At 47.3% G+C, this 26,249-nt stretch overlaps 1 protein-coding gene across 3 annotated transcripts in view; it reads left to right on the top strand.

Moving 5' to 3' along the window:
- Nucleotides 1–422: 422 nt before the first annotated feature.
- coq3 (coenzyme Q3 methyltransferase) overlaps nucleotides 423–26,249 on the top strand; it is a 43,856-nt gene continuing 18,029 nt past the window's right edge. The window contains exons 1-4 of one of the 3 annotated variants that reach the window (XM_085997439.1): nucleotides 423–463; nucleotides 3,766–3,912; nucleotides 6,394–6,493; nucleotides 7,024–7,266. In XM_085997439.1, the coding sequence (XP_085853565.1) occupies nucleotides 438–463; nucleotides 3,766–3,912; nucleotides 6,394–6,493; nucleotides 7,024–7,266 (516 nt within the window). In that variant the 5' untranslated portion in view covers nucleotides 423–437. The other 2 variants (XM_085997438.1, XM_085997436.1) reach the window with 2 other exon arrangements.

Here is a 26,249-nt window from a genome sequence, read left to right as displayed (position 1 = left end):
CCTAATGGGCAGTCAACTCCAAAGGTAGCAAGCAATCGAAGTCCGCTAAGCACAACCATTTTTATTTACATATTGCTGAGTGGGTGTAAATAACCCAGAACAGTAAGCCAGCAAAGTAGCATGAAGAAATTTGTCCTCTGATGTAGTGCCACTGTAATGATTATTATGTATTGCTTTTCTCCATTTCTGATCTACACATCAATGAAATGACATTCCAACACCATCTGAAGTTGTGGACCTTCCGATTGTATAGTTGAGACATAATTGAGAATGATCAAAAGCCTCCTTAGTTCAGAAGAGTTGTTTCTCATCTTCCAGGTAGCTCCTGTTTTGAAGGTAAATAAATAATAATTGCATTTAAATTGTGCCTTATCGTGTTAAAACCACAAAGCACTTAATACCATTGCAGTGACTTGCTGTAAACATATACGTGGCAGATGTGTTGTGCCAGGAACTCTCACAAGTAGGAACGAGATGACTGAGCAGATCTTTTTGTGGTGTTTGTTGAGGGAGGAAAGTTGGCCAGGACATCAGAAGAACTCTCTTCCATTTTCAAATAGTGCCATGGGATTTTTAAGGTCAGCCCTGGTTGGCACTTTGGACAATGCAGCAATCCGCCGGTGCTACACTAGAGTCTTCGATGGAGCACACGGTGTCCGCCGGCACGCTCGAAGCCTGCGACCGGTGGGCGCCGCGGGCACTGGAGTGCATCATCACCCCGGCCAACGCAATTTTAATTAAATTTGTTAAGGTTCTTTTAAAGTTTTATTAATTTACAAACAATTTGTTTAATCCCAACAAAAGAGTACACTAGAGTCTTTGATGGAGCATGCGGTGTCCGCTGGCACGCTCGAGGCCTTCCGCTACCGGTGGGCACTGTGGGGACTGGAGTGCATCATCACCACTGGCAATGAAATTTTAATTTATTAAGTTTCCTTTAATGTTTTAAGTTACAGTTCATTTGTTTAGTGCTTCAACAAAAGAGTACACTAGAGTCATGGCCTAGATTATGAGCTAAAGCCCAGGCTGAGGGGAAGGAGCAAGGAAGAGGGCAATTGTGAGTTGCATGTATGATGGGATGGGGAGAAGAGAAGCGGAACATTTGGGGAAGGGGAGATGAATAGCGAAACTGAGGCAGGTAAGGTGAAGGGGGAGAAGAGCATTTACAGAATAAAATAATTTGTCATGTTCCTTTATATATTTAAAAACTCGTTGGGAATCAAAATGTTATTAATCGCCTACTTAATAGTCGCTGCATCTGAAGTAATTAATTGCAAGAAGAGTTTTGACAGTTTTAAAGTGATAAAGTGCTAGGCCAGCTATTCATGTGCAACAAGCGCGCACGTCTGTAAAAGAAACGGGATCGAGTTGTCAGTATGCATGTATTTCCGCCGGACGATAATCACGGAGGGACGAATGCTGCCCTGGGAGTGAGCAGCAGCAGCAATAGCAATGTCACGGGTGCTGCTGCAGGTCGCCTTGAGGAGGAGGTTGTCTGGCTCCAGGTGCGGGCCTGGGGTTCCGGAGCGCGGGCTCCGGGCTGCGTTCTGTGCCTGGAACCCGGTGCCGGTACTGCCCCGATTGCGAACGCCACCAGGGGCGGCCCCGAGCGACAGCGGCTGCAGCAGCGCGCACACACCGCAAAGCTGCAGGGGCGCCAGCCGGTGAGAAGTGGCGACGGAAAAATTTGTGATTTCGTTTTCTCGTGAAGGGCCTTCGCGATGCACTGCAGTTTCACAAGAGACATTTCTTAAATGTTGCTAAGTTTCGAAAGTGAACTTCAGTGGGAATGATAATTTATTCCTGGCCTCGCGCATTAAAGGATTCAGCAACTACTTGCATTTTATATAGTGCCCTTAAGATAATAAATAGTCCCAAAGCACTTGAAATAGGCAAAAACTACTAGTGGAGATATGGCGCAGGTGACTGAAGGCAATGTCAGAGGTGCAAGTTTTGAAGGAGTGGAAAAAGTTGGAAGGAAGAAGGGAGTTTAGAGAGTGTTCCAGAGTAAAGGGACTTTGTCACATAGGTAATCCATCAACCATAAAACAAAATAAAATAATTTAAAAGAAACTTAAAATAAAACTTTAATTTATATAGTGCATTTCACATCCACAGGACATTTCACATCGAATGAATTACTTTGGAAGTGCAGTTACTGTTTTATTAGGAAAGGTGGCAACCAGTTTCTGCAGAGCAAACTTCCATAAACAACAGAAAATGCTGGAAAAACTCAGCAGGCCAGGCAACATCCGTGGAGAGAGAAATAGAGTCAACGTTTCAGGTCGAAACCCTTCGTCAGGACTGAAAAAACACAGGAAATAAAACATTAAAAGGCCAGTTTGGGGGCTGGGAAATGGGGACGAAAGAACAAAAGAGAAGTGAAGAGACATTAAGAGGTATTCAAAACGAGACGAGATGGTGATAGGACTAGTGGAGACAAAAGACAGCTCAGATTAGGTGTGAAATGCGCTGGCAGAATGAGAGCTGCCATGTGGGAGAGACAAAAAGGGGGAAGGGCACAAAACAAAGGTGTAGATAAATTAAAAAAATATATATATAAATGTAATCGGGGCCGAGGTTATGATCTGAAATTGTTGAACTCGATATTGAGTCCGGAAGGCTGTAAAGTGCCTAATCGGAAGAGGAGGTGCTGTTCCTCGAGTTTACGGTGGGTTTCCGTTGAACAATGCAAGTGCTCGAGTACAGCGAGGTCTGAGTGGGAATGGGGCGGTGAATTAAAATGACAGGCGACCGGAAGCTCTGGGTCACCCTTATGGACTGAACGGAGGTGTTCCGCAAAGCGGTCACCCAATCTTCGACCTGAAACGTTGACTCTATTTCTTTCTCCACGGATGTTGCCTGGTCTGCTGAGTTTTTCCAGCATTTTCTGTTGTTATTTTGGATTTCCAGCATCTGCAGTATTTTGCTATCGTACTAAGCTTCCATAAACAATCTGTTTTGATGTTTTTTGGGTGAAGGATGAATTGACCAGGACAGCTGGTGAACTCTTGGCTCTTCTTTGAAAACATACCATGGGATCTTTTACGTCCACCTGAACAAGTGAAGGGGGCCTCTTTTTAGCGTTCCATCCAAAAGGCAGCACCTGCAATGCAGCACTCCCTCAGAACTGCACTGGAGTATCAGCCTATATTTTGTGTTGGAGTGGGACTTGAATCCACAACCTTCTGACTTGGAATGAGAATGCTACCTACCACTAAGAAAAATGGACACTTTTTTATGTTAATATGTCCGGGATGAGAAACTGACATTAGGCCTGTATGTGCTCACCCCAACCTTTGGCTGATTGGATTCCAAGGAACCAACCCACCATCTCTTTCCCTACCATCTCTTCCTCACTGCCCTCTGCTATCTTCTAGGGGGAAAATAAAGGGCCATAGCTTCTGGTTGAGTGCTCTCAAAAATTTCTCTTTGCTCACTCGGGTGATCAGGCAAGCACCTTGCTTTTTCAAAAGAAAATGCATGCATACTATATTAAATTAACAGCAATGTAATGGTTTGCATTATTTATGTACATATAATATTCTCCATGTGAAATATCACATACTCTAACTTAATCTTAACCTGGACAAAACTTAAAAGAGCTGCCTGCCAATAAGATATAACACTGACTGGAAAAGCTCTACAAGATTTTCCTACAAAAATGTATTTACCATGTCTAACTTTAAATGCCATCTGGTTAGAAAACCTTTCAATTTTTGAAGAGGCTGTGAGATGCATCATTTACTGTGATTTGTTTCTTAGTTTCATTAGGATGTACAGCACATCAAAGACAACTGTGGAACCTGGTGAAATGAAGAAGTTTCAGGCCTTGTCACAAAAATGGTGGGATAGAAATGGAGAATTTGCAGTACTACATGCTTTGAACGACCTCCGTGTTCCTTTTATCCGGTACGGTAACACTTCAGTTCACCATGTGGTGAAACCATATTGGTTGATTTTAGAATTTGTGACATTTAAGGAGACTGTGGAAAACTATCTAGCAAATGCTTTATTATTTGATGTTGGAGAAGAGGGATTGGTTAATTTGTCACACGACTGCACAGTGATGATGTGCTTCAGTGAGATTTAGATCATCACATTTTGTGTTTGGAAAACCTTTTGTTACTTGTTTACAAATATGTTTTTTGTGAGAATTGTGAAATAATGTTTTTGAAGTAATGATAAGAAGAGAATGGGGTGGTAACTTCTCTTGGATGAGACTTGTGTCTCTGTCTCACCTAGGCAGTGAGCTTTATAAATTATTTAAATGGGTACCACCTTAACTAGCATTTATCTGGTGTTGGGCGAAGGAAAGGTGAGAAAAGGAAGGAATTTAATGAACATACAAGTAGCTGGCAATGTCAATTTTTTTTTAACTGACTTCAGCTGCCATTCTGATCTGAGACCCATCTGATTAACTATACAAATAACATTGCCCTACATATATATTATAGCTTCTATTTACACAGAGTGATCAACACTTGGAACAAGGGCCAGGAAGGGTGGATGAGACCAGGATACTGAACTCATTTAAGAAACAGCTAGATGCTATAATTTAGAAGTTTGAGATCAAATAGGCTGAAGGACCTTCTTCATCTGAGCCTGTCTTGTAATCTCGTGGGACTAAATGCCGTGAATATGCAGCTAACACTTTAATACCACAGTGAGCTGATCCCATTGATCTTTAATAAAGATGACTCCAACCTTCCAATTAATTAATGAGGTTGTCTGACGGCAAAGGCATTGAATGAAAATCCACCAAAATAATAATATTCTGATTTGTTTTGCCATTTAGAATTGGTGCACGGTTTATCACTTGGCCTGTAATGCTGATAGATTTTAAACTACATTTATATATTTCACAGAATCACAGAATCACAGAATCTACAGTGCAGATAGAGGCCATTTCGGCCCATCGAGCCTGCACCGACACATATCCCACCCTATCCCCATAACCCCACGTATTTAATCCCCTAACACTAAGGGTCAATTTATCATAGCCAAATCAACCTAACCTGCACATCTTTGGACTGTGGGAGGAAACCGGAGCACCCGGAGGAAACCCACGCAGACACAGGGAGAATGTGCAAACTCCACACAGACAGTCGCCCGAGGCCAGATTTGAACCCGGGTCCCTGGCGCTGTGAGGCAACAGTGCTAACCACTATGCCACCGTGATACAAAATCTCTTAATAGTTTTGAAAGTGCACTATGAAGCTCTATTGATTCCAATACACTGGTTTCTAAAACTATAATCTATGGTTTATGTTTTATACGCTAGTGTTGTATAAACAAAAACATCCCCAGAGCACTGCATACTTGTGAGCATTTGTGTATTTATTGGGTTCAGTGCAAGTCTGCACTAACCTATCTTTTCTATCTTCAATGCAGATGGGCCTGCTTCCAGCATGTTCTGTTTTTATTCAGTTCTGTAATAAGCTTTGAATTTTCAAGCTATAAGACATGGAGACCAGACATCATAGTTTTACCAAAATTGTCCCAGTTTTATTAACTCTCCTATAATGTTCCAGGACCATTCATTGGGGCAGCTTAATGCCCTGGTGTTAACGTGCAAAACATTTTTAAAAATCTGAATAGTGGTTTTGAATTCAAATAAAAGAAGTGACAGCTATTGCATAATCAATTTTTGATTTAAATACATTTTATTTAGAATCATAGAATGGTTACCGCACAGAAGGAGGTCACTCAGCCTGTCAAGCCTGTGTCGGCTCTCTGCAAGAGCACTTCAGCTAGTCCCACTCCCCCACCCTTTCCCCGTAGCCCTGCAAATCTTTTTCCTTCAGGTACTTATCCAATTCTCTTTTGAAAGCCATGATTGATCTGCCTCCACCACCCTTTCAGGCAGTGCAATCCAGATCCTAACCACTCGTTGCGTAAAAAAGTTTTTCCTCATGTCGCCTTTGGTTCTTCTGCCAATCACCTTAAATCTGTGTCCTCTGGTTCTTGACCCTTCTGCCAATGGGAACAGTTTCTCTCTATCTAATCTGTCTAGATCCCTCATGATTTTGAATACTTCTATCAAATCTCCTCTCAACCTTCTCTGCTCTAAGGAGAACAACCCCAGCTTCTCCAGTCTATCCACGTAATTGAAGTCCCTCACCCCTGGAATCATTCTCGTAAATCTTTTCTGCACCCTCTCGAAGGCCTTCACATGTTATGCCTAAAACTAGTCAATTATTATCTATATTATTGGCAAGTCCTGATTTTATAACCTGTAAGTCAGTGCACTAAGGGATGAACATACTGTCAGAATTGAACACCGCATACTTAAAGCTTGCTTTCTTTCTCCCATCGTAGCACTTTAAGGGTGCCCTCTAGGGAAATGATCTATATGGGTAATAATTTTTTTCTTATTCTGATCTTTTCTAGAGATACGTTGTTGACATATAGTGAAAAACAGCAATTAGGATGTCCTCTTCATGGTTTCCGAATTTTAGATGTTGGCTGTGGAGGAGGACTACTAAGTGAGGTACAATAAAGACCTGTGATAATGACAAACCAATTCACTGTTTACAGATTAGAGAACATTTTACTAACCATAACCTGCATCTATATAGCACCTTTACCACAGCAAAATGCCCTAAAGCACTTCACAGTTACATAGGAACATGGGAAAGTGCATGATGGGAAAAGGCACTGCAGTCCATTGGGTTAGATTTTAAAAAATACCCTCAGTTATTCACTCCCTCAAATATCTATCCAATTCTCCTGTAAAAATTTCCACAGTACCTGCCTCCTTAGACAGCCTGTTCCACACATTCACTGCCATATGTGCAAAATATTTCAATCTAAACTGGCTGTGCCCCTTTCCTTTTCTGAGCTTGACCCTCTATTCCCTGTGACAGATTCATTGGATTCAACCCTTAAGAAAAAAGCATTTAGCTAAAAATGAATCAATAATTTTGCTTCAATTTTTTTTCATACTTAGTTATAAAATGGTGATTGTATTTTCTCAAACTATTCACAGACATTTGGTGATTTTACTTTTTACTCATTTAGCCACTTGGTAGACTTGGAGCAATGGTTGCTGGAATTGATCCTTTGGAAGATAATATCAGAACAGCGGAGGTACACCAATCATTTGATCCAGGCCTGCGAGAGCAAGTACAGTACACTGCCTGCTCTCTGGAGGAAATGGCAACGGAAGCAGCTGGAACATTTGATGCTGTTGTAGCCTCTGAAGTTGTGGAGCATGTTAGTGATGTGGAAACATTTATCCAATATGCTGCACAAGTGTTAAAGGTAAGGTTACGGAAAAAAAACAATTTTATTTATTCATTCACAGGATGTGGGTGTCACTGGCAAGGCCAGCATTTATTGCTCATCCCATATTGCCCATGAGCAAGTGATGGTGAGCTGCCTTCTTGAACCGCTGCATTCTGTGACAAAGGTACTGTAAGTTACCCTAGTCGTGCATATATATGTAGGGTTAGGATTTGGTTTAATCTCATATGATTAAGATTTTTGCTTTCTTTTTGCTTATAAATGGCTTGTAGATTTGTACCGTAGCTAGAAATAAAGAAATGGTGAAAGTGGTTCATTCACAGGCTGCTTCAGGGCTTAATGTGTCAGGGAACAATTTTGCTGACTGTGCTGTTTATGTTCTGCTGAAAGTGCTGGATGTGTGATTCGTGCCTGTGACTTTTGCCGCCACATTGTGAAATGAGATAGCCAAGATTGTCCCATTTCCTTATCTCAAGACTATCAGCTCACGATAATTAGTTACATCCTAGATGGTAAACAGGTTGGCATGTAGAAGTTTGTAGGAACTATCTCATTTCTGGCGGTCTTGTTCACATTAACACTTGTCATGTTATAATGAATCAAGGACAGCATGCATGACTAGAGGCCTATAAAGATTTTGAGCTTTCCTTAATAATTTGTAGAGAGAATCAGGATTGAAAGGATCGACGATTACGTCTCTACCCTGAGGAAATATGGGGTAATTGCGTTTATTTTTCTGTATGTCTACTGCTTGGAGACATTGCGTGTGTTAAAGACTTGGTCAAACACAATAAAAAAAAGACTTGCATTTATATAGCACCTTTCATGACCACCGGGCGTCTCAAAGCGCTTTACAGCCAATAAAGTACTTTTTGAAGTGGAGTCACTGTTGTAATGTGGGAAACGCGGCAGCCAATTTGCACACAGCAAGCTCCCACAAACAGCAATGTGATAATGACCAGATAATCTGCTTTAGTGATGTTGGTTGAGGGATAAATATTGTCCAGGACACCGGGGATAACTCCCCTGTTCTTCTTCGAAATAGTGCCATGGGATCTTTTACATCCACCTGAGAGAACAGACGGGGCCTCGGTTTAACGTCTCATCCGAAAGACGGCACCTCCGACAGTGCAGCGCTCCCTCGGCACTGCACTGGAGTGTCAGCCTAGCTTTATGTGCTCAAGTCCCTGGAGTGGGACTTGAACCCACAAACTTAACCTATGTTCCCTGGAATATTTTTTGGCCCTGCGGGGCAGTACCGGCCATTCAAAATACCGCACATGCATGATTTTTACATTGAAATGCTGGCAAGCCGGCTGCACAGATTCCTTGGAGCAGTTCGCGGGGCTGTGCATCTTACAGGCAACACTGATTACAACCATATTTGGTGTCGAATTCAAATTGTCTTACAGTACTCCCACAATGCTGTTGGATAGTTAGCTCCAGGATTTTCACCCAGTGATGTTGAAGGAGTCCAAGTCAGGATGGTGTGTGACTTGGGGGGAACTTGGAGATGATGGTGTTCCCATGCACCTGCTGCCCTTGTCCTTCTAGGTGGTAGAGATCGCGGGTTTGGGAGATGCTGCTGAAGAAGTCTTGGCGAGTTGCTACCGTGCATCTTTTAGATGATGCACACTGCAGCCATGTGGCGCTGGTGGTGGAGGGAGTGAATGTTTAAGGTGGTGGATGGGGTGCCGATCAAGTGGGCTGCTTTGTCTTGGATGGTGTTGAGCTTCTTGAGTGTTGTTGGAGCGGCACTCATCCAGGCAAGTGGAGAGTATTCCATCAACATCCCTGACCTGTGCCTTGTAGATGGTGGAAAGGCTTTGGGGAGTCAGGAGGTGAGACACTTGCCGCAGAATACCCAGCCTCTGACCTGCTCTTGTTGCCACAGTATTTATGTGGCTGGTCCAGTTAAGTTTCTGGTTAATGGTGACCCCCAGGATGTGGTGGTGGGATTCGATGATGGTAATTGACTGCCATGGGGAGGTGGTTAGACTCTCTCTTGTTGGAGATGGTCATTGCCTGGCACTTGCGTGGCATTAAATTATATCAAATAACTCCAAGAAACTGGGATGCTATAATGAACAAAGTTACTCATGAATGTCCTGAATCAATATACGGCATAATGTTTCTGTCGTTTTGCGATACAGTATAAATTTTACGCTATACTTTTCTGAATGGCTGTGAGTTTATCGAGTGAGTAGATTGATGAGTTATGTAAGCCAGGAAGATCCCTGATTCGTTTCCTCAGTTTTTGCTGCGTTACCCGAGCTCAGCTGCTTTCAGTGGTAGGAGTGCTACAAGCTAGTTTCAGTGGTAGTAGGGGTGCTACAAACTGGTTTCAGTGGTAGGGGTGCTACAAGCTAGTTTCAGTGGTAGGAGTGCTACAAGCTAGTTTCAGTGGTAGGAGTGCTACAAGCTAGTTTCAGTGGTAGGAGTGCTACAAGCTAGTTTCAGTGGTAGGAGTGCTACAAGCTGGTTTCAGTGGTAGGAGTGCTACAAGCTAGTTTCAGTGGTAGGAGTGCTACAAGCTAGTTTCAGTGGTAGGAGTGCTACAAGCTGGTTTCAGTGGTAGGAGTGCTACAAGCTAGTTTCAGTGGTAGGAGTGCTACAAGCTAGTTTCAGTCGTAGGAGTGCTACAAGCTGGTTTCAGTGGTAGGAGTGCTACAAGCTGGTTTCAGTGGTAGGAGTGCTACAAGCTAGTTTCAGTGGTAGGAGTGCTACAAGCTAGTTTCAGTGGTAGGAGTGCTACAAGCTGGTTTCAGTGGTAGGAGTGCTACAAGCTAGTTTCAGTGGTAGGAGTGCTACAAGCTGGTTTCAGTGGTAGGAGTGCAACAAGCTAGTTTCAGTGGTAGGAGTGCTACAAGCTGGTTTCAGTGGTAGGAGTGCTACAAGCTAGTTTCAGTGGTAGGAGTGCTACAAGCTGGTTTCAGTGGTAGGAGTGCAACAAGCTAGTTTCAGTGGTAGGGGTGCTACAAGCTGGTTTCAGTGGTAGGGGTGCTACAAGCTAGTTTCAGTGGTAGGAGTGCTACAAGCTAGTTTCAGTGGTAGGAGTGCTGCAAGCTGGTTTCAGTGGTAGGAGTGCTACAAGCTGGTTTCAGTGGTAGGGGTGCTACAAGCTGGTTTCAGTGGTAGGAGTGCTACAAGCTGGTTTCAGTGGTCGGGGTGCTACAAGCTGGTTTCAGTGGTAGGGGTGCTACAAGCTGGTTTCAGTGGTAGGGGTGCTACAAGCTAGTTTCAGTGGTAGGGGTGCTACAAGCTAGTTTCAGTGGTAGGGGTGCTACAAGCTAGTTTCAGTGGTAGGAGTGCTACAAGCTAGTTTCAGTGGTAGGGGTGCTACAAGCTAGTTTCAGTGGTAGGAGTGCTACAAGCTACTTTCAGTGGTAGGGGTGCTACAAGCTAGTTTCAGTGGTAGGAGTGCTACAAGCTGGTTTCAGTGGTAGGGGTGCTACAAGCTAGTTTCAGCGGTAGGAGTGCTACAAGCTGGTTTCAGTGGTAGGAGTGCTACAAGCTGGTTTCAGTGGTAGGGGTGCTACAAGCTAGTTTCAGTGGTAGGGGTGCTACAAGCTAGTTTCAGTGGTAGGGGTGCTACAAGCTAGTTTCAGTGGTAGGGGTGCTACAAGCTAGTTTCAGTGGTAGGAGTGCTACAAGCTAGTTTCAGTGGTAGGGGTGCTACAAGCTGGTTTCAGTGGTAGGAGTGCAACAAGCTGGTTTCAGTGGTAGGAGTGCTACAAGCTGGTTTCAGTGGTAGGGGTGCTACAAGCTAGTTTCAGTGGTAGGAGTGCTACAAGCTGGTTTCAGTGGTAGGAGTGCAACAAGCTAGTTTCAGTGGTAGGGGTGCTACAAGCTGGTTTCAGTGGTAGGGGTGCGACAAGCTAGTTTCAGTGGTAGGAGTGCTACAAGCTAGTTTCAGTGGTAGGGGTGCTACAAGCTAGTTTCAGTGGTAGGAGTGCTACAAGCTAGTTTCAGTGGTAGGGGTGCTACAAGCTAGTTTCAGTGGTAGGAGTGCTACAAGCTAGTTTCAGTGGTAGGGGTGCTACAAGCTAGTTTCAGTGGTAGGGGTGCGACAAGCTGGTTTCAGTGGTAGGAGTGCTACAAGCTGGTTTCCGTGGTAGGAGTGCTACAAGCTGGTTTCAGTGGTAGGGGTGCTACAAGCTAGTTTCAGTGGTAGGGGTGCTACAAGCTGGTTTCAGTGGTAGGGGTGCTACAAGCTGGTTTCAGTGGTAGGAGTGCAACAAGCTGGTTTCAGTGGGAGGAGTGCTACAAGCTGGTTTCAGTGGTAGGAGTGCTACAAGCTAGTTTCAGTGGTAGCAGTGCAACAAGCTAGTTTCAGTGGTAGGAGTGCTACAAGCTAGTTTCAGTGGTAGGGGTGCGACAAGCTGGTTTCAGTGGTCGGGGTGCTACAAGCCAGTTTCAGTGGTACGAGTGCTACAAGCTGGTTTCAATGGTAGGGGTGCTACAAGCTGGTTTCAATGGTAGGAGTGCAACAAGCTAGTTTCAGTGGTAGGGGTGCTACAAGCTGGTTTCAGTGGTAGGAGTGCTACAAGCTGGTTTCAATGGTAGGAGTGCAACAAGCTAGTTTCAGTGGTAGGGGTGCTACAAGCTAGTTTCAGTGGTAGGGGTGCAACAAGCTGGTTTCAGTGGTAGGAGTGCTACAAGCTGGTTTCAGTGGTAGGAGTGCTACAAGCTGGTTTCAATGGTAGGAGTGCAACAAGCTAGTTTCAGTGGTAGGGGTGCTACAAGCTGGTTTCAGTGGTAGGAGTGCTACAAGCTGGTTTCAATGGTAGGAGTGCAACAAGCTAGTTTCAGTGGTAGGGGTGCAACAAGCTGGTTTCAGTGGTAGGGGTGCAACAAGCTGGTTTCAGTGGTAGGAGTGCTACAAGCTGGTTTCAGTGGTAGGAGTGCTCCAAGCAAGTTTCAGTGGTAGGAGTGCTACAAGCTAGTTTCAGTGGTAGGAGTGCTCCAAGCAAGTTTCAGTGGTAGGAGTGCTACAAGCTGGTTTCAATGGTAGGAGTGCTACAAGCTGGTTTCAGTGGTAGGAGTGCTACAAGCTAGTTTCAGTGGTAGGGGTGCTACAAGCTAGTTTCAGTGGTAGGGGTGCTACAAGCTAGTTTCAGTGGTAGGAGTGCTACAAGCTGGTTTCAGTGGTAGGAGTGCTCCAAGCAAGTTTCAGTGGTAGGGGTGCTACAAGCTGGTTTCAGTGGTAGGAGTGCTCCAAGCTAGTTTCAGTGGTAGGGGTGCTACAAGCTGGTTTCAGTGGTAGGGGTGCTACAAGCTGGTTTCAGTGGTAGGAGTGCTACAAGCTGGGTTCAGTGGTAGGGGTGCTGCAAGCTAGTTTCAGTGGTAGGAGTGCTACAAGCTAGTTTCAGTGGTAGGAGTGCTCCAAGCTAGTTTCAGTGGAAGGAGTGCTACAAGCTAGTTTCAGTGGTAGGGGTGCTGCAAGCTAGTTTCAGTGGTAGGAGTGCTACAAGCTAGTTTCAGTGGTAGGAGTGCTCCAAGCTAGTTTCAGTGGAAGGAGTGCTACAAGCTAGTTTCAGTGGTAGGGGTGCTGCAAGCTAGTTTCAGTGGTAGGAGTGCTACAAGCTAGTTTCAGTGGTAGGAGTGCTCCAAGCTAGTTTCAGTGGTAGGAGTGCTCCAAGCTAGTTTCAGTGGTAGGGGTGCTACAAGCTGGTTTCAGTGGTAGGGGTGCTACAAGCTGGTTTCAGTGGTAGGAGTGCTACAAGCTAGTTTCAGTGGTAGGAGTGCTCCAATCTAGTTTCAGTGGAAGGAGTGCTACAAGCTAGTTTCAGTGGTAGGGGTGCTGCAAGCTAGTTTCAGTGGTAGGAGTGCTACAAGCAAGTTTCAGTGGTAGGGGTGCTCCAATCTAGTTTCAGTGGAAGGAGTGCTACAAGCTGGTTTCAGTGGTAGGAGTGCTCCAAGCTAGTTTCAGTGGTAGGGGTGCTACAAGCTGGTTTCAGTGGTAGGGGTGCTACAAGCTAGTTTCAGTGGTAGGAGTGCTACAAGCTGGTTTCAGTGGAAGGAGTGCTACAAGCTAGTTTCAGTGGTAGGAGTGCTACAAGCTGGGTTCAGTGGTAGGGGTGCTACAAGCTGGTTTCAGTGGTAGGAGTGCTACAAGCTGGTTTCAGTGGTAGGAGTGCTACAAGCTAGTTTCAGTGGTAGGGGTGCTACAAGCTAGTTTCAGTGGTAGGAGTGCTACAAGCTAGTTTCAGTGGTAGGAGTGCTACAAGCTAGTTTCAGTGGTAGGAGTGCTACAAGCTAGTTTCAGTGGTAGGGGTGCTACAAGCTAGTTTCAGTGGTAGGAGTGCTACAAGCTGGTTTCAGTGGTAGGGGTGCTACAAGCTGGTTTCAGTGGTAGGGGTGCGACAAGCTAGTTTCAGTGGTAGGAGTGCTACAAGCTAGTTTCAGTGGTAGGGGTGCTACAAGCTAGTTTCAGTGGTAGGGGTGCGACAAGCTAGTTTCAGTGGTAGGAGTGCTACAAGCTAGTTTCAGTGGTAGGGGTGCTACAAGCTAGTTTCAGTGGTAGGAGTGCTACAAGCTAGTTTCAGTGGTGGGGTGCTACAAGCTAGTTTCAGTGGTAGGAGTGCTACAAGCTAGTTTCAGTGGTAGGGGTGCTACAAGCTAGTTTCAGTGGTAGGGGTGCTACAAGCTAGTTTCAGTGGTAGGAGTGCTACAAGCTGGTTTCAGTGGTAGGAGTGCTACAAGCTAGTTTCAGTGGTAGGAGTGCTACAAGCTGGTTTCCGTGGTAGGAGTGCTACAAGCTGGTTTCAGTGGTAGGAGTGCTACAAGCTGGTTTCAGTGGTAGGAGTGCTACAAGCTGGTTTCCGTGGTAGGAGTGCTACAAGCTGGTTTCAGTGGTACGAGTGCTACAAGCTGGTTTCAATGGTAGGGGTGCTACAAGCTGGTTTCAGTGGTAGGAGTGCTACAAGCTGGTTTCAATGGTAGGAGTGCAACAAGCTAGTTTCAGTGGTAGGGGTGCTACAAGCTGGTTTCAGTGGTAGGAGTGCTACAAGCTGGTTTCAATGGTAGGAGTGCAACAAGCTAGTTTCAGTGGTAGGGGTGCTACAAGCTAGTTTCAGTGGTAGGAGTGCTACAAGCTGGTTTCAGTGGTAGGAGTGCTACAAGCTGGTTTCAATGGTAGGAGTGCAACAAGCTAGTTTCAGTGGTAGGGGTGCAACAAGCTGGTTTCAGTGGTAGGGGTGCAACAAGCTGGTTTCAGTGGTAGGGGTGCTACAAGCTGGTTTCAGTGGTAGGAGTGCTACAAGCTGGTTTCAATGGTAGGAGTGCGACAAGCTGGTTTCAGTGGTAGGAGTGCTACAAGCAAGTTTCAGTGGTAGGGGTGCTCCAATCTAGTTTCAGTGGAAGGAGTGCTACAAGCTAGTTTCAGTGGTAGGGGTGCTACAAGCTAGTTTCAGTGGTAGGAGTGCTGCAAGCTAGTTTCAGTGGTAGGAGTGCTACAAGCTGGTTTCAGTGGTAGGAGTGCTACAAGCTAGTTTCAGTGGTAGGGGTGCTACAAGCTGGTTTCAGTGGTAGGAGTGCTACAAGCTGGTTTCAGTGGTAGGGGTGCTGCAAGGTAGTTTCAGTGGTAGGGGTGCTACAAGCTGGTTTCAGTGGTAGGACTGCTGCAAGCTAGTTTCAGTGGTAGGGGTGCTACAAGCTGGTTTCAGTGGTAGGAGTGCTGCAAGCTAGTTTCAGTGGTAGGAGTGCTACAAGCTAGTTTCAGTGGTAGGAATGCTACAAGCTAGTTTCAGTGGTAGGGGTGCTACAAGCTAGTTTCAGTGGTAGGAGTGCTACAAGCTGGTTTCAGTGGTAGGGGTGCTACAAGCTAGTTTCAGTGGTAGGAGTGCTACAAGCTAGTTTCAGTGGTAGGGGTGCTACAAGCTAGTTTCAGTGGTAGGAGTGCTACAAGCTAGTTTCAGTGGTAGGGGTGCTACAAGCTGGTTTCAGTGGTAGGAGTGTTACAAGCTGGTTTCACTGGTAGGGGTGCTACAAGCTAGTTTCAGTGGTAGGAGTGCTACAAGCTGGTTTCACTGGTAGGGGTGCTACAAGCCAGTTTCAGTGGTAGGGGTGCTACAAGCTAGTTTCAGTGGTAGGAGTGCTACAAGCTGGTTTCAGTGGTAGGAGTGCTACAAGCTGGTTTCAGTGGTAGGAGTGCTACAAGCTGGTTTCACTGGTAGGGGTGCTACAAGATAGTTTCAGTGGTAGGAGTGCTACAAGCTGGTTTCAGTGGTAGGAGTGCTACAAGCCAGTTTCAGTGGTAGGGGTGCTACAAGCTAGTTTCAGTGGTAGGAGTGCTACAAGCTGGTTTCAGTGGTAGGAGTGCTACAAGCTGGTTTCAGTGGTAGGAGTGCAACAAGCTGGTTTAAGTGGTAGGAGTGCTACAAGCTGGTTTCAGTGGTAGGAGTGCTACAAGCTAGTTTCAGTGGTAGGGGTGCTACAAGCTGGTTTCAGTGGTAGGGGTGCTACAAGCTGGTTTCAGTGGTAGGAGTGCGACAAGCTGGTTTCAGTGGTAGGAGTGCTACAAGCTGGTTTCAGTGGTAGGAGTGCGACAAGCTGGTTTCAGTGGTAGGAGTGCTACAAGCTGGTTTCAGTGGTAGGAGTGCTACAAGCTGGTTTCAGTGGTAGGAGTGCTACAAGCTAGTTTCAGTGGTAGGGGTGCTACAAGCTGGTTTCAGTGGTAGGAGTGCGACAAGCTAGTTTCAGTGGTAGGAGTGTTACAAGCTAGTTTCAGTGGTAAGAGTGCTACAAGCTGGTTTCACTGGTAGGGGTGCTACAAGCTAGTTTCAGTGGTAGGGGTGCTACAAGCTAGTTTCAGTGGTAGGGGTGCTACAAGCTAGTTTCAGTGGTAGGAGTGTTACAAGCTTGTTTCAGTGGTAGGGGTGCTACAAGCTGGTTTCAGTGGTAGGGCTGCTACAAGCTAGTTTCAGTGGTAGGAGTGTTACAAGCTAGTTTCAGTGGTAGGGGTGCTACAAGCTGGTTTCAGTGGTAGGAGTGCGACAAGCTGGTTTCAGTGGTAGGAGTGCTACAAGCTGGTTTCAGTGGTCGGGGTGCGACAAGCTGGTTTCAGTGGTAGGAGTGCTACAAGCTGGTTGCAATGGTAGGGGTGCTACAAGCTGGTTTCAGTGGTAGGAGTGCTACAAGCTGGTTGCAATGGTCGGGGTGCTACAAGCTGGTTGCAATGGTAGGGGTGCTACAAGCTGGTTTCAGTGGTAGGAGTGCTACAAGCTAGTTTCAGTGGTAGGAGTGCTACAAGCTGGTTTCAGTGGTAGGGGTGCTACAAGCTAGTTTCAGTGGTAGGGGTGCTACAAGCTAGTTTCAGTGGTAGGAGTGCTACAAGCTAGTTTCAGTGGTAGGGGTGCTACAAGCTGGTTTCAGTGGTAGGAGTGCTACAAGCTAGTTTCAGTGGTAGGGGTGCTACAAGCTAGTTTCAGTGGTAGGGGTGCTACAAGCTAGTTTCAGTGGTAGGAGTGCTACAAGCTGGTTTCAGTGGTAGGGGTGCTACAAGCTGGTTTCAGTGGTAGGAGTGCTACAAGCTGGTTTCAGTGGTAGGGGTGCTACAAGCTAGTTTCAGTGGTCGGGGTGCTACAAGCTAGTTTCAGTGGTGGGGGTGCTACAAGCTGGTTTCAGTGGTAGGGGTGCTACAAGCTAGTTTCAGTGGTAGGAGTGCTACAAGCTAGTTTCAGTGGGAGGGGTGCTACAAGCTGGTTTCAGTGGTAGGAGTGCTACAAGCTGGTTTCAGTGGTAGGAGTGCTACAAGCTGGTTTCAGTGGTAGGAGTGCTACAAGCTGGTTTCAGTGGTAGGGGTGCTACAAGCTAGTTTCAGTGGTAGGAGTGCTACAAGCTGGTTTCAGTGGTAGGAGTGCTACAAGCTGGTTTCAGTGGTAGGAGTGGTACAAGCTAGTTTCAGTGGTAGGGGTGCTACAAGCTAGTTTCAGTGGTAGGAGTGCTACAAGCTAGTTTCAGTGGTAGGGGTGCTACAAGCTAGTTTCAGTGGTAGGAGTGCTACAAGCTAGTTTCAGTGGTAGGAGTGCTACAAGCTAGTTTCAGTGGTAGGGGTGCTACAAGCTAGTTTCAGTGGTAGGGGTGCTACAAGCTAGTTTCAGTGGTAGGGGTGCTTCAAGCTGGTTTCAGTGGTAGGAGTGCGACAAGCTAGTTTCAGTGGTAGGGGTGCTACAAGCTGGTTTCAGTGGTAGGAGTGCTACAAGCTGGTTTCAGTGGTAGGAGTGCTACAAGCTAGTTTCAGTGGTAGGGGTGCTACAAGCTGGTTTCAGTGGTAGGGGTGCGACAAGCTGGTTTCAGTGGTAGGAGTGCAACTAGCTGGTTTCAGTGGTAGGGGTGCTACAAGCTAGTTTCAGTGGTAGGAGTGCTACAAGCTGGTTTTAGGAGTGCTACAAGCTGGTTTCAGTGCTAGGGGTGCAACAAGCTAGTTTCAGTGGTAGGAGTGCTACAAGCTAGTTTCAGTGGTGGGAGTGTTACAAGCTGGTTTCAGTGGTAGGAGTGCTACAAGCTAGTTTCAGTGGTAGGGGTGCGACAAGCTGGTTTCAGTGTTTGGGGTGCTACAAGCTAGTTTCAGTGGTAGGGGTGCTACAAGCTGGTTTCAGTGGTAGGGGTGCGACAAGCTGGTTTCAGTGTTTGGGGTGCTACAAGCTAGTTTCAGTGGTAGGGGTGCTACAAGCTGGTTTCAGTGGTAGGAGTGCTACAAGCTAGTTTCAGTGGTAGGGGTGCTACAAGCTAGTTTCAGTGGTAGGGGTGCTACAAGCTAGTTTCAGTGGTAGGGGTGCTACAAGCTGGTTTCAGTGGTAGGAGTGCTACAAGCTGGTTTCAGTGGTAGGGGTGCTACAAGCTAGTTTCAGTGGTAGGGGTGCTACAAGCTAGTTTCAGTGGTAGGGGTGCTACAAGCTGGTTTCAGTGGTAGGAGTGCTACAAGCTAGTTTCAGTGGTAGGAGTGCTACAAGCTGGTTTCAGTGGTAGGAGTGCTACAAGCTAGTTTCAGTGGTAGGGGTGCTACAAGCTGGTTTCCGTGGTAGGAGTGCTACAAGCTGGTTTCAGTGGTAGGAGTGCTACAAGCTGGTTTCAGTGGTAGGAGTGCTACAAGCTGGTTTCAGTGGTAGGAGTGCTACAAGCTGGTTTCAGTGGTAGGAGTGCGACAAGCTGGTTTCAATGGTAGGAGTGCTACAAGCTAGTTTCAGTGGTAGGAGTGCTACAAGCTAGTTTCAGTGGTAGGAGTGCTACAAGCTAGTTTCAGTGGTAGGGGTGCAACAAGCTAGTTTCAGTGGTAGGGGTGCTACAAGCTGGTTTCAGTGGTAGGAGTGCTACAAGCTGGTTTCAGTGGTAGGAGTGCTCCAAGCTGGTTTCAGTGGTAGGGGTGCTACAAGCTAGTTTCAGTGGAAGGAGTGCTACAAGCTAGTTTCAGTGGTAGGAGTGCGACAAGCTGGTTTCAGTGGCAGGAGTGCTCCAAGCAAGTTTCAGTGGTAGGGGTGCTCCAATCTAGTTTCAGTGGAAGGAGTGCTACAAGCTAGTTTCAGTGGTAGGAGTGCGACAAGCTGGTTTCAGTGGCAGGAGTGCTCCAAGCAAGTTTCAGTGGTAGGGGTGCTTCAATCTAGTTTCAGTGGAAGGAGTGCTGCAAGCTAGTTTCAGTGGTAGGAGTGCGACAAGCTGGTTTCAGTGGCAGGAGTGCTCTAAGCAAGTTTCAGTGGTAGGGGTGCTCCAATCTAGTTTCAGTGGAAGGAGTGCTGCAAGCTAGTTTCAGTGGTAGGAGTGCTACAAGCTAGTTTCAGTGGTAGGAGTGCTCCAAGCAAGTTTCAGTGGTAGGGGTGCTCCAATCTAGTTTCAGTGGAAGGAGTGCTACAAGCTAGTTTCAGTGGTCGGGGTGCTCCAATCTAGTTTCAGTGGAAGGAGTGCTACAAGCTAGTTTCAGTGGTAGGAGTGCTACAAGCTAGTTTCAGTGGTAGGAGTGCTGCAAGCTGGTTTCAGTGGTAGGGGTGCTACAAGCTAGTTTCAGTGGTAGGGGTGCTACAAGCTGGTTTCAGTGGTAGGGGTGCTACAAGCTAGTTTCAGTGGTAGGGGTGCTACAAGTTAGTTTCAGTGGTAGGGGTGCTACAAGCTGGTTTCAGTGGTAGGAGTGCTACAAGCTGGTTTCAGTGGTAGGAGTGTTACAAGCTAGTTTCAGTGGTAGGGGTGCTACAAGCTAGTTTCAGTGGTAGGGGTGCTACAAGCTGGTTTCAGTGGTAGGGGTGCTACAAGCTGGTTTCAGTGGTAGGAGTGCTACAAGCTAGTTTCAGTGGTAGGGGTGCTACAAGCTAGTTTCAGTGGTGGGAGTGTTACAAGCTGGTTTCAGTGGTAGGGGTGCTACAAGCTAGTTTCAGTGGTAGGGGTGCTACAAGCAAGTTTCAGTGGTAGGGGTGCTCCAATCTAGTTTCAGTGGAAGGAGTGCTACAAGCTGGTTTCAGTGGTAGGAGTGCTCCAAGCAAGTTTCAGTGGTAGGGGTGCTCCAATCTAGTTTCAGTGGTAGGAGTGCTACAAGCTAGTTTCAGTGGTAGGAGTGCTACAAGCTAGTTTCAGTGGTAGGAGTGCTCCAATCTAGTTTCAGTGGAAGGAGTGCTACAAGCTGGTTTCAGTGGTAGGAGTGCTACAAGCTAGTTTCAGTGGAAGGAGTGCTACAAGCTAGTTTCAGTGGTAGGAGTGCTACAAGCTAGTTTCAGTGGTAGGGGTGCTACAAGCTAGTTTCAGTGGTAGGGGTGCTACAAGCTGGTTTCAGTGGTAGGAGTGCTGCAAGCTGGTTTCAGTGGTAGGAGTGCTGCAAGCTGGTTTCAGTGGTAGGAGTGCTACAAGCTGGTTTCAGTGGTAGGGGTGCGACAAGCTGGTTTCAGTGGTAGGAGTGCTACAAGCTGGTTTCAGTGGTAGGGGTGCTACAAGCTGGTTTCAGTGGTAGGAGTGCTACAAGCTAGTTTCAGTGGTAGGAGTGCTACAGCTAGTTTCAGTGGTAGGAGTGCTACAAGCTGGTTTCAGTGGTAGGGGTGCTACAAGCTGGTTTCAGTGGTAGGAGTGCTGCAAGCTGGTTTCAGTGGTAGGAGTGCTACAAGCTGGTTTCAGTGGTAGGAGTGCTGCAAGCTAGTTTCAGTGGTAGGGGTGCTACAAGCTGGTTTCAGTGGTAGGAGTGCTACAAGCTGGTTTCAGTGGTAGGGGTGCTACAAGCTAGTTTCAGTGGTAGGAGTGCTACAAGCTAGTTTCAGTGGTAGGGGTGCTACAAGCTGGTTTCAGTGGTAGGGGTGCTACAAGCTGGTTTCAGTGGTAGGAGTGCTACAAGCTGGTTTCAGTGGTAGGAGTGCTACAAGCTGGTTTCAGTGGTAGGGGTGCTACAAGCTGGTTTCAGTGGTAGGGGTGCTACAAGCTGGTTTCAGTGGTCGGAGTGCTACAAGCTGGTTTCAGTGGTAGGAGTGCTGCAAGCTAGTTTCAGTGGTAGGAGTGCTACAAGCTGGTTTCAGTGGTAGGAGTGCTCCAAGCTGGTTTCAGTGGTAGGAGTGCAACAAGCTAGTTTCAGTGGTAGGAGTGCTACAAGCTGGTTTCAGTGGTAGGAGTGCTACAAGCTGGTTTCAGTGGTAGGAGTGCTACAAGCTGGTTTCACTGGTAGGGGTGCTACAAGCTGGTTTCAGTGGTAGGAGTGCTACAAGCTAGTTTCAGTGGTAGGAGTGCTACAAGCTAGTTTCAGTGGTAGTGGTGCTACAAGCTAGTTTCAGTGGTAGGGGTGCTACAAGCTGGTTTCAGTGGTAGGAGTGCTACAAGCTAGTTTCAGTGGTAGGGGTGCGACAAGCTGGTTTCAGTGGTAGGAGTGTTACAAGCTAGTTTCAGTGGTAGGAGTGCTCCAAGCTGGTTTCAGTGGTAGGAGTGCAACAAGCTAGTTTCAGTGGTAGGAGTGCTACAAGCTGGTTTCAGTGGTAGGAGTGCTACAAGCTGGTTTCAGTGGTAGGAGTGCTACAAGCTGGTTTCAGTGGCAGGAGTGGTACAAGCTGGTTTCAGTGGTAGGGGTGCTACAAGCTGGTTTCAGTGGTAGGAGTGCTACAAGCTAGTTTCAGTGGTAGGAGTGCTACAAGCTAGTTTCAGTGGTAGGAGTGCAACAAGCTAGTTTCAGTGGTAGGAGTGCTACAAGCTGGTTTCAGTGGTAGGAGTGCTACAAGCTGGTTTCAGTGGTAGGAGTGCTACAAGCTGGTTTCAGTGGCAGGAGTGCTACAAGCTGGTTTCAGTGGTAGGGGTGCTACAAGCTAGTTTCAGTGGTAGGAGTGCTCCAAGCTGGTTTCAGTGGTAGGAGTGCTACAAGCTAGTTTCAGTGGTAGGAGTGCTACAAGCTAGTTTCAGTGGTAGGGGTGCTACAAGCTGGTTTCAGTGGTAGGGGTGCGACAAGCTGGTTTCAGTGGTAGGAGTGCTACAAGCTGGTTTCAGTGGTAGGGGTGCTACAAGCTAGTTTCAGTGGTAGGAGTGCTACAAGCTAGTTTCAGTGGTAGGGGTGCTACAAGCTGGTTTCAGTGGTAGGGGTGCTACAAGCTAGTTTCAGTGGTAGGAGTGCTACAAGCTAGTTTCAGTGGTAGGAGTGCTACAAGCTAGTTTCAGTGGTAGGGGTGCTACAAGCTGGTTTCAGTGGTAGGAGTGCTGCAAGCTGGTTTCAGTGGTAGGAGTGCTACAAGCTGGTTTCAGTGGTAGGAGTGCAACAAGCTAGTTTCAGTGGTATGAGTGCTACAAGCTAGTTTCAGTGGTAGGAGTGCTACAAGCTAGTTTCAGTGGTAGGAGTGCTACAAGCTGGTTTCAGTGGTAGGAGTGCGACAAGCTAGTTTCAGTGGTAGGGGTGCTACAAGCTGGTTTCAGTGGTAGGGGTGCTACAAGCTGGTTTCAGTGGTAGGGGTGCTACAAGCTAGTTTCAGTGGTAGGGGTGCTACAAGCTGGTTTCAGTGGTAGGGGTGCTACAAGCTAGTTTCACTGGTAGGGGTGCTACAAGCTAGTTTCAGTGGTAGGAGTGCTACAAGCTGGTTTCAGTGGTAGGGGTGCTACAAGCTGGTTTCAGTGGTAGGGGTGCTACAAGCTGGTTTCAGTGGTAGGGGTGCTACAAGCTGGTTTCAGTGGTAGGGGTGCTACAAGCTGGTTTCAGTGGTAGGGGTGCTACAAGCTGGTTTCAGTGGTAGGAGTGCTACAAGCTGGTTTCAGTGGTAGGAGTGCTACAAGCTGGTTTCAGTGGTAGGGGTGCTGCAAGCTAGTTTCAGTGGTAGTGGTGCTACAAGCTGGTTTCAGTGGTAGGAGTGCTACAAGCTAGTTTCAGTGGTAGGAGTGCTACAAGCTGGTTTCAGTGGTAGGAGTGCTACAAGCTGGTTTCAGTGGTAGGAGTGCTACAAGCTAGTTTCAGTGGTAGGGGTGCTACAAGCTGGTTTCAGTGGTAGGGGTGCTACAAGCTAGTTTCAGTGGTAGTGGTGCTACAAGCTAGTTTCAGTGGTAGGGGTGCTACAAGCTAGTTTCAGTGGTAGGGGTGCTACAAGCTGGTTTCACTGGTAGGGGTGCTACAAGCTAGTTTCAGTGGTAGTGGTGCTACAAGCTAGTTTCAGTGGTAGGGGTGCTGCAAGCTAGTTTCAGTGGTAGGGGTGCTGCAAGCTAGTTTCAGTGGTAGGGGTGCTACAAGCTAGTTTCAGTGGTAGGGGTGCGACAAGCTGGTTTCAGTGGTAGGAGTGCTACAAGCTGGTTTCAGTGGTAGGAGTGCTACAAGCTAGTTTCAGTGGTAGGGGTGCTACAAGCTGGTTTCAGTGGTAGGGGTGCGACAAGCTGGTTTCAGTGGTAGGAGTGCGACAAGCTAGTTTCAGTGGTAGGGGTGCTACAAGCTGGTTTCCGTGGTTGGAGTGCTACAAGCTGGTTTCAGTGGTAGGAGTGCTACAAGCTAGTTTCAGTGGTAGGGGTGCTACAAGCTGGTTTCAGTTGTAGGGGTGCTACAAGCTAGTTTCAGTGGTAGGGGTGCTACAAGCTGGTTTCAGTTGTAGGGGTGCTACAAGCTAGTTTCAGTGGTAGGGGTGCTACAAGCTGGTTTCAGTGGTAGGAGTGCTACAAGCTAGTTTCAGTGGTAGGAGTGCTACAAGCTGGTTTCAGTTGTAGGGGTGCTACAAGCTGGTTTCAGTTGTAGGGGTGCTACAAGCTAGTTTCAGTGGTTGGAGTGCTACAAGCTGGTTTCAGTTGTAGGGGTGCTACAAGCTAGTTTCAGTGGTTGGAGTGCTACAAGCTGGTTTCAGTGGTAGGAGTGCTACAAGCTAGTTTCAGTGGTAGGGGTGCTACAAGCTGGTTTCAGTGGTAGGAGTGCTACAAGCTAGTTTCAGTGGTAGGGGTGCTACAAGCTGGTTTCAGTTGTAGGGGTGCTACAAGCTAGTTTCAGTGGTAGGGGTGCTACAAGCTGGTTTCAGTTGTAGGGGTGCTACAAGCTAGTTTCAGTGGTAGGGGTGCTACAAGCTGGTTTCAGTGGTAGGAGTGCTACAAGCTAGTTTCAGTGGTAGGGGTGCTACAAGCTGGTTTCAGTTGTAGGGGTGCTACAAGCTAGTTTCAGTGGTAGGAGTGCTGCAAGCTAGTTTCAGTGGTAGGAGTGCTACAAGCTGGTTTCAGTGGTAGGAGTGCTGCAAGCTAGTTTCAGTGGTAGGAGTGCTACAAGCTGGTTTCAGTGGTAGGAGTGCTGCAAGCTAGTTTCAGTGGTAGGATTGCTACAAGCTGGTTTCAGTGGAAGGAGTGCTACAAGCTGGTTTCAGTTGTAGGAGTGCTACAAGCTAGTTTCAGTGGTAGGGGTGCTACAAGCTAGTTTCAGTGGTAGGAGTGCTACAAGCTGGTTTAAGTGGTAGGAGTGCTACAAGGTAGTTTCAGTGGTCGGGGTGCTACAAGCTGGTTTCAGTGGTAGGGGTGCTACAAGCTGGTTTCAGTTGTAGGGGTGCTACAAGCTAGTTTCAGTGGTAGGGGTGCTACAAGCTGGTTTCAGTGGTAGGAGTGCTGCAAGCTAGTTTCAGTGGTAGGAGTGCTACAAGCTGGTTTCAGTGGTAGGAGTGCTGCAAGCTAGTTCCAGTGGTAGGATTGCTCCAAGCTGGTTTCAGTGGTAGGAGTGCTACAAGCTAGTTTCAGTGGTCGGGGTGCTACAAGCTAGTTTCAGTGGTAGGAGTGCTACAAGCTGGTTTCAGTGGTAGGGGTGCAACAAGCTGGTTTCAGTGGTAGGGCTGCTACAAGCTGGTTTCAGTGGTCGGGGTGCTACAAGCTAGTTTCAGTGGTAGGAGTGCTACAAGCTGGTTTCAGTGGTAGGGGTGCAACAAGCTGGTTTCAGTGCAACAAGCTAGTTTCAGTGGTAGGGCTGCTACAAGCTAGTTTCAGTGGTAGGGGTGCTACAAGCTAGTTTCAGTGGTCGGGGTGCTACAAGCTAGTTTCAGTGGTAGGGGTGCTACAAGCTAGTTTCAGTGGTCGGGGTGCTACAAGCTAGTTTCAGTGGTCGGGGTGCTACAAGCTAGTTTCAGTGGTAGGAGTGCTACAAGCTAGTTTCAGTGGTAGGGGTGCAACAAGCTGGTTTCAGTGCAACAAGCTAGTTTCAGTGGTAGGAGTGCTGCAAGCTAGTTTCAGTGGTAGGAGTGCTACAAGCTAGTTTCAGTGGTAGGAGTGCTACAAGTTAGTTTCAGTGGTCGGGGTGCTGCAAGCTAGTTTCAGTGGTAGGGGTGCTACAAGCTGGTTTCAGTGGTAGGAGTGCTACAAGCTAGTTTCAGTGGTAGGAGTGCTACAAGCTGGTTTCAGTGGTAGGAGTGCTACAAGGTAGTTTCAGTGGTAGGAGTGCTGCAAGCTAGTTTCAGTGGTAGGAGTGCTACAAGCTGGTTTCAGTGGTAGGAGTGCTGCAAGCTAGTTTCAGTGGTAGGAGTGCTACAAGCTAGTTTCAGTGGTAGGGGTGCTACAAGCTAGTTTCAGTGGTCGGGGTGCTACAAGCTAGTTTCAGTGGTAGGAGTGCTACAAGCTAGTTTCAGTTGTAGGAGTGCTGCAAGCTAGTTTCAGTGGTAGGAGTGCTACAAGCTAGTTTCAGTGGTAGGGGTGCTACAAGCTGGTTTCAGTGGTAGGGGTGCTACAAGCTAGTTTCAGTGGTAGGAGTGCTGCAAGCTAGTTTCAGTGGTAGGAGTGCTACAAGCTAGTTTCAGTGGTGGGAGTGCTACAAGCTGGTTTCAGTGGTAGGAGTGCTACAAGCTGGTTTCAGTGGTAGGAGTGCTGCAAGCTAGTTTCAGTGGTAGGAGTGCTACAAGCTAGTTTCAGTGGTAGGAGTGCTACAAGCTGGTTTCAGTGGTAGGGGTGCTACAAGCTAGTTTCAGTGGTAGGAGTGCTACAAGCTGGTTTCAGTGGTAGGGGTGCTACAAGCTAGTTTCAGTGGTAGGAGTGCTGCAAGCTAGTTTCAGTGGTAGGAGTGCTACAAGCTAGTTTCAGTGGTAGGGGTGCTACAAGCTAGTTTCAGTGGTAGGGGTGCTACAAGCTAGTTTCAGTGGTAGGAGTGCTACAAGCTAGTTTCAGTGGTAGGAGTGCTACAAGCTGGTTTCAGTGGGAGGAGTGCTACAAGCTGGTTTCAGTGGTAGGAGTGCTACAAGCTAGTTTCAGTGGTAGGGGTGCTACAAGCTAGTTTCAGTGGTAGGAGTGCTACAAGCTGGTTTCAGTGGTAGGGGTGCTACAAGCTGGTTTCAGTGGTAGGAGTGCTACAAGCTAGTTTCAGTGGTAGGAGTGCTACAAGCTAGTTTCAGTGGTAGGAGTGCTACAAGCTAGTTTCAGTGGTAGGAGTGCTACAAGCTGGTTTCAGTGGTAGGAGTGCTACAAGCTGGTTTCAGTGGTAGGGGTGCTACAAGCTGGTTTCAGTGGTAGGAGTGCTACAAGCTGGTTTCAGTGGTAGAAGTGCGACAAGCTGGTTTCAGTGGTAGAAGTGCGACAAGCTGGTTTCAGTGGTAGGAGTGCTACAAGCTGGTTTCAGTGGTAGAAGTGCGACAAGC

This window comes from Somniosus microcephalus, chromosome 9, assembly GCF_052327205.1.
Source record: "Somniosus microcephalus isolate GS21.2 chromosome 9, FLI_Smic_1.0, whole genome shotgun sequence".
NCBI lineage: Eukaryota > Metazoa > Chordata > Chondrichthyes > Squaliformes > Somniosidae > Somniosus > Somniosus microcephalus.
This window is presented reverse-complemented; position numbering and strand designations above follow the sequence as displayed.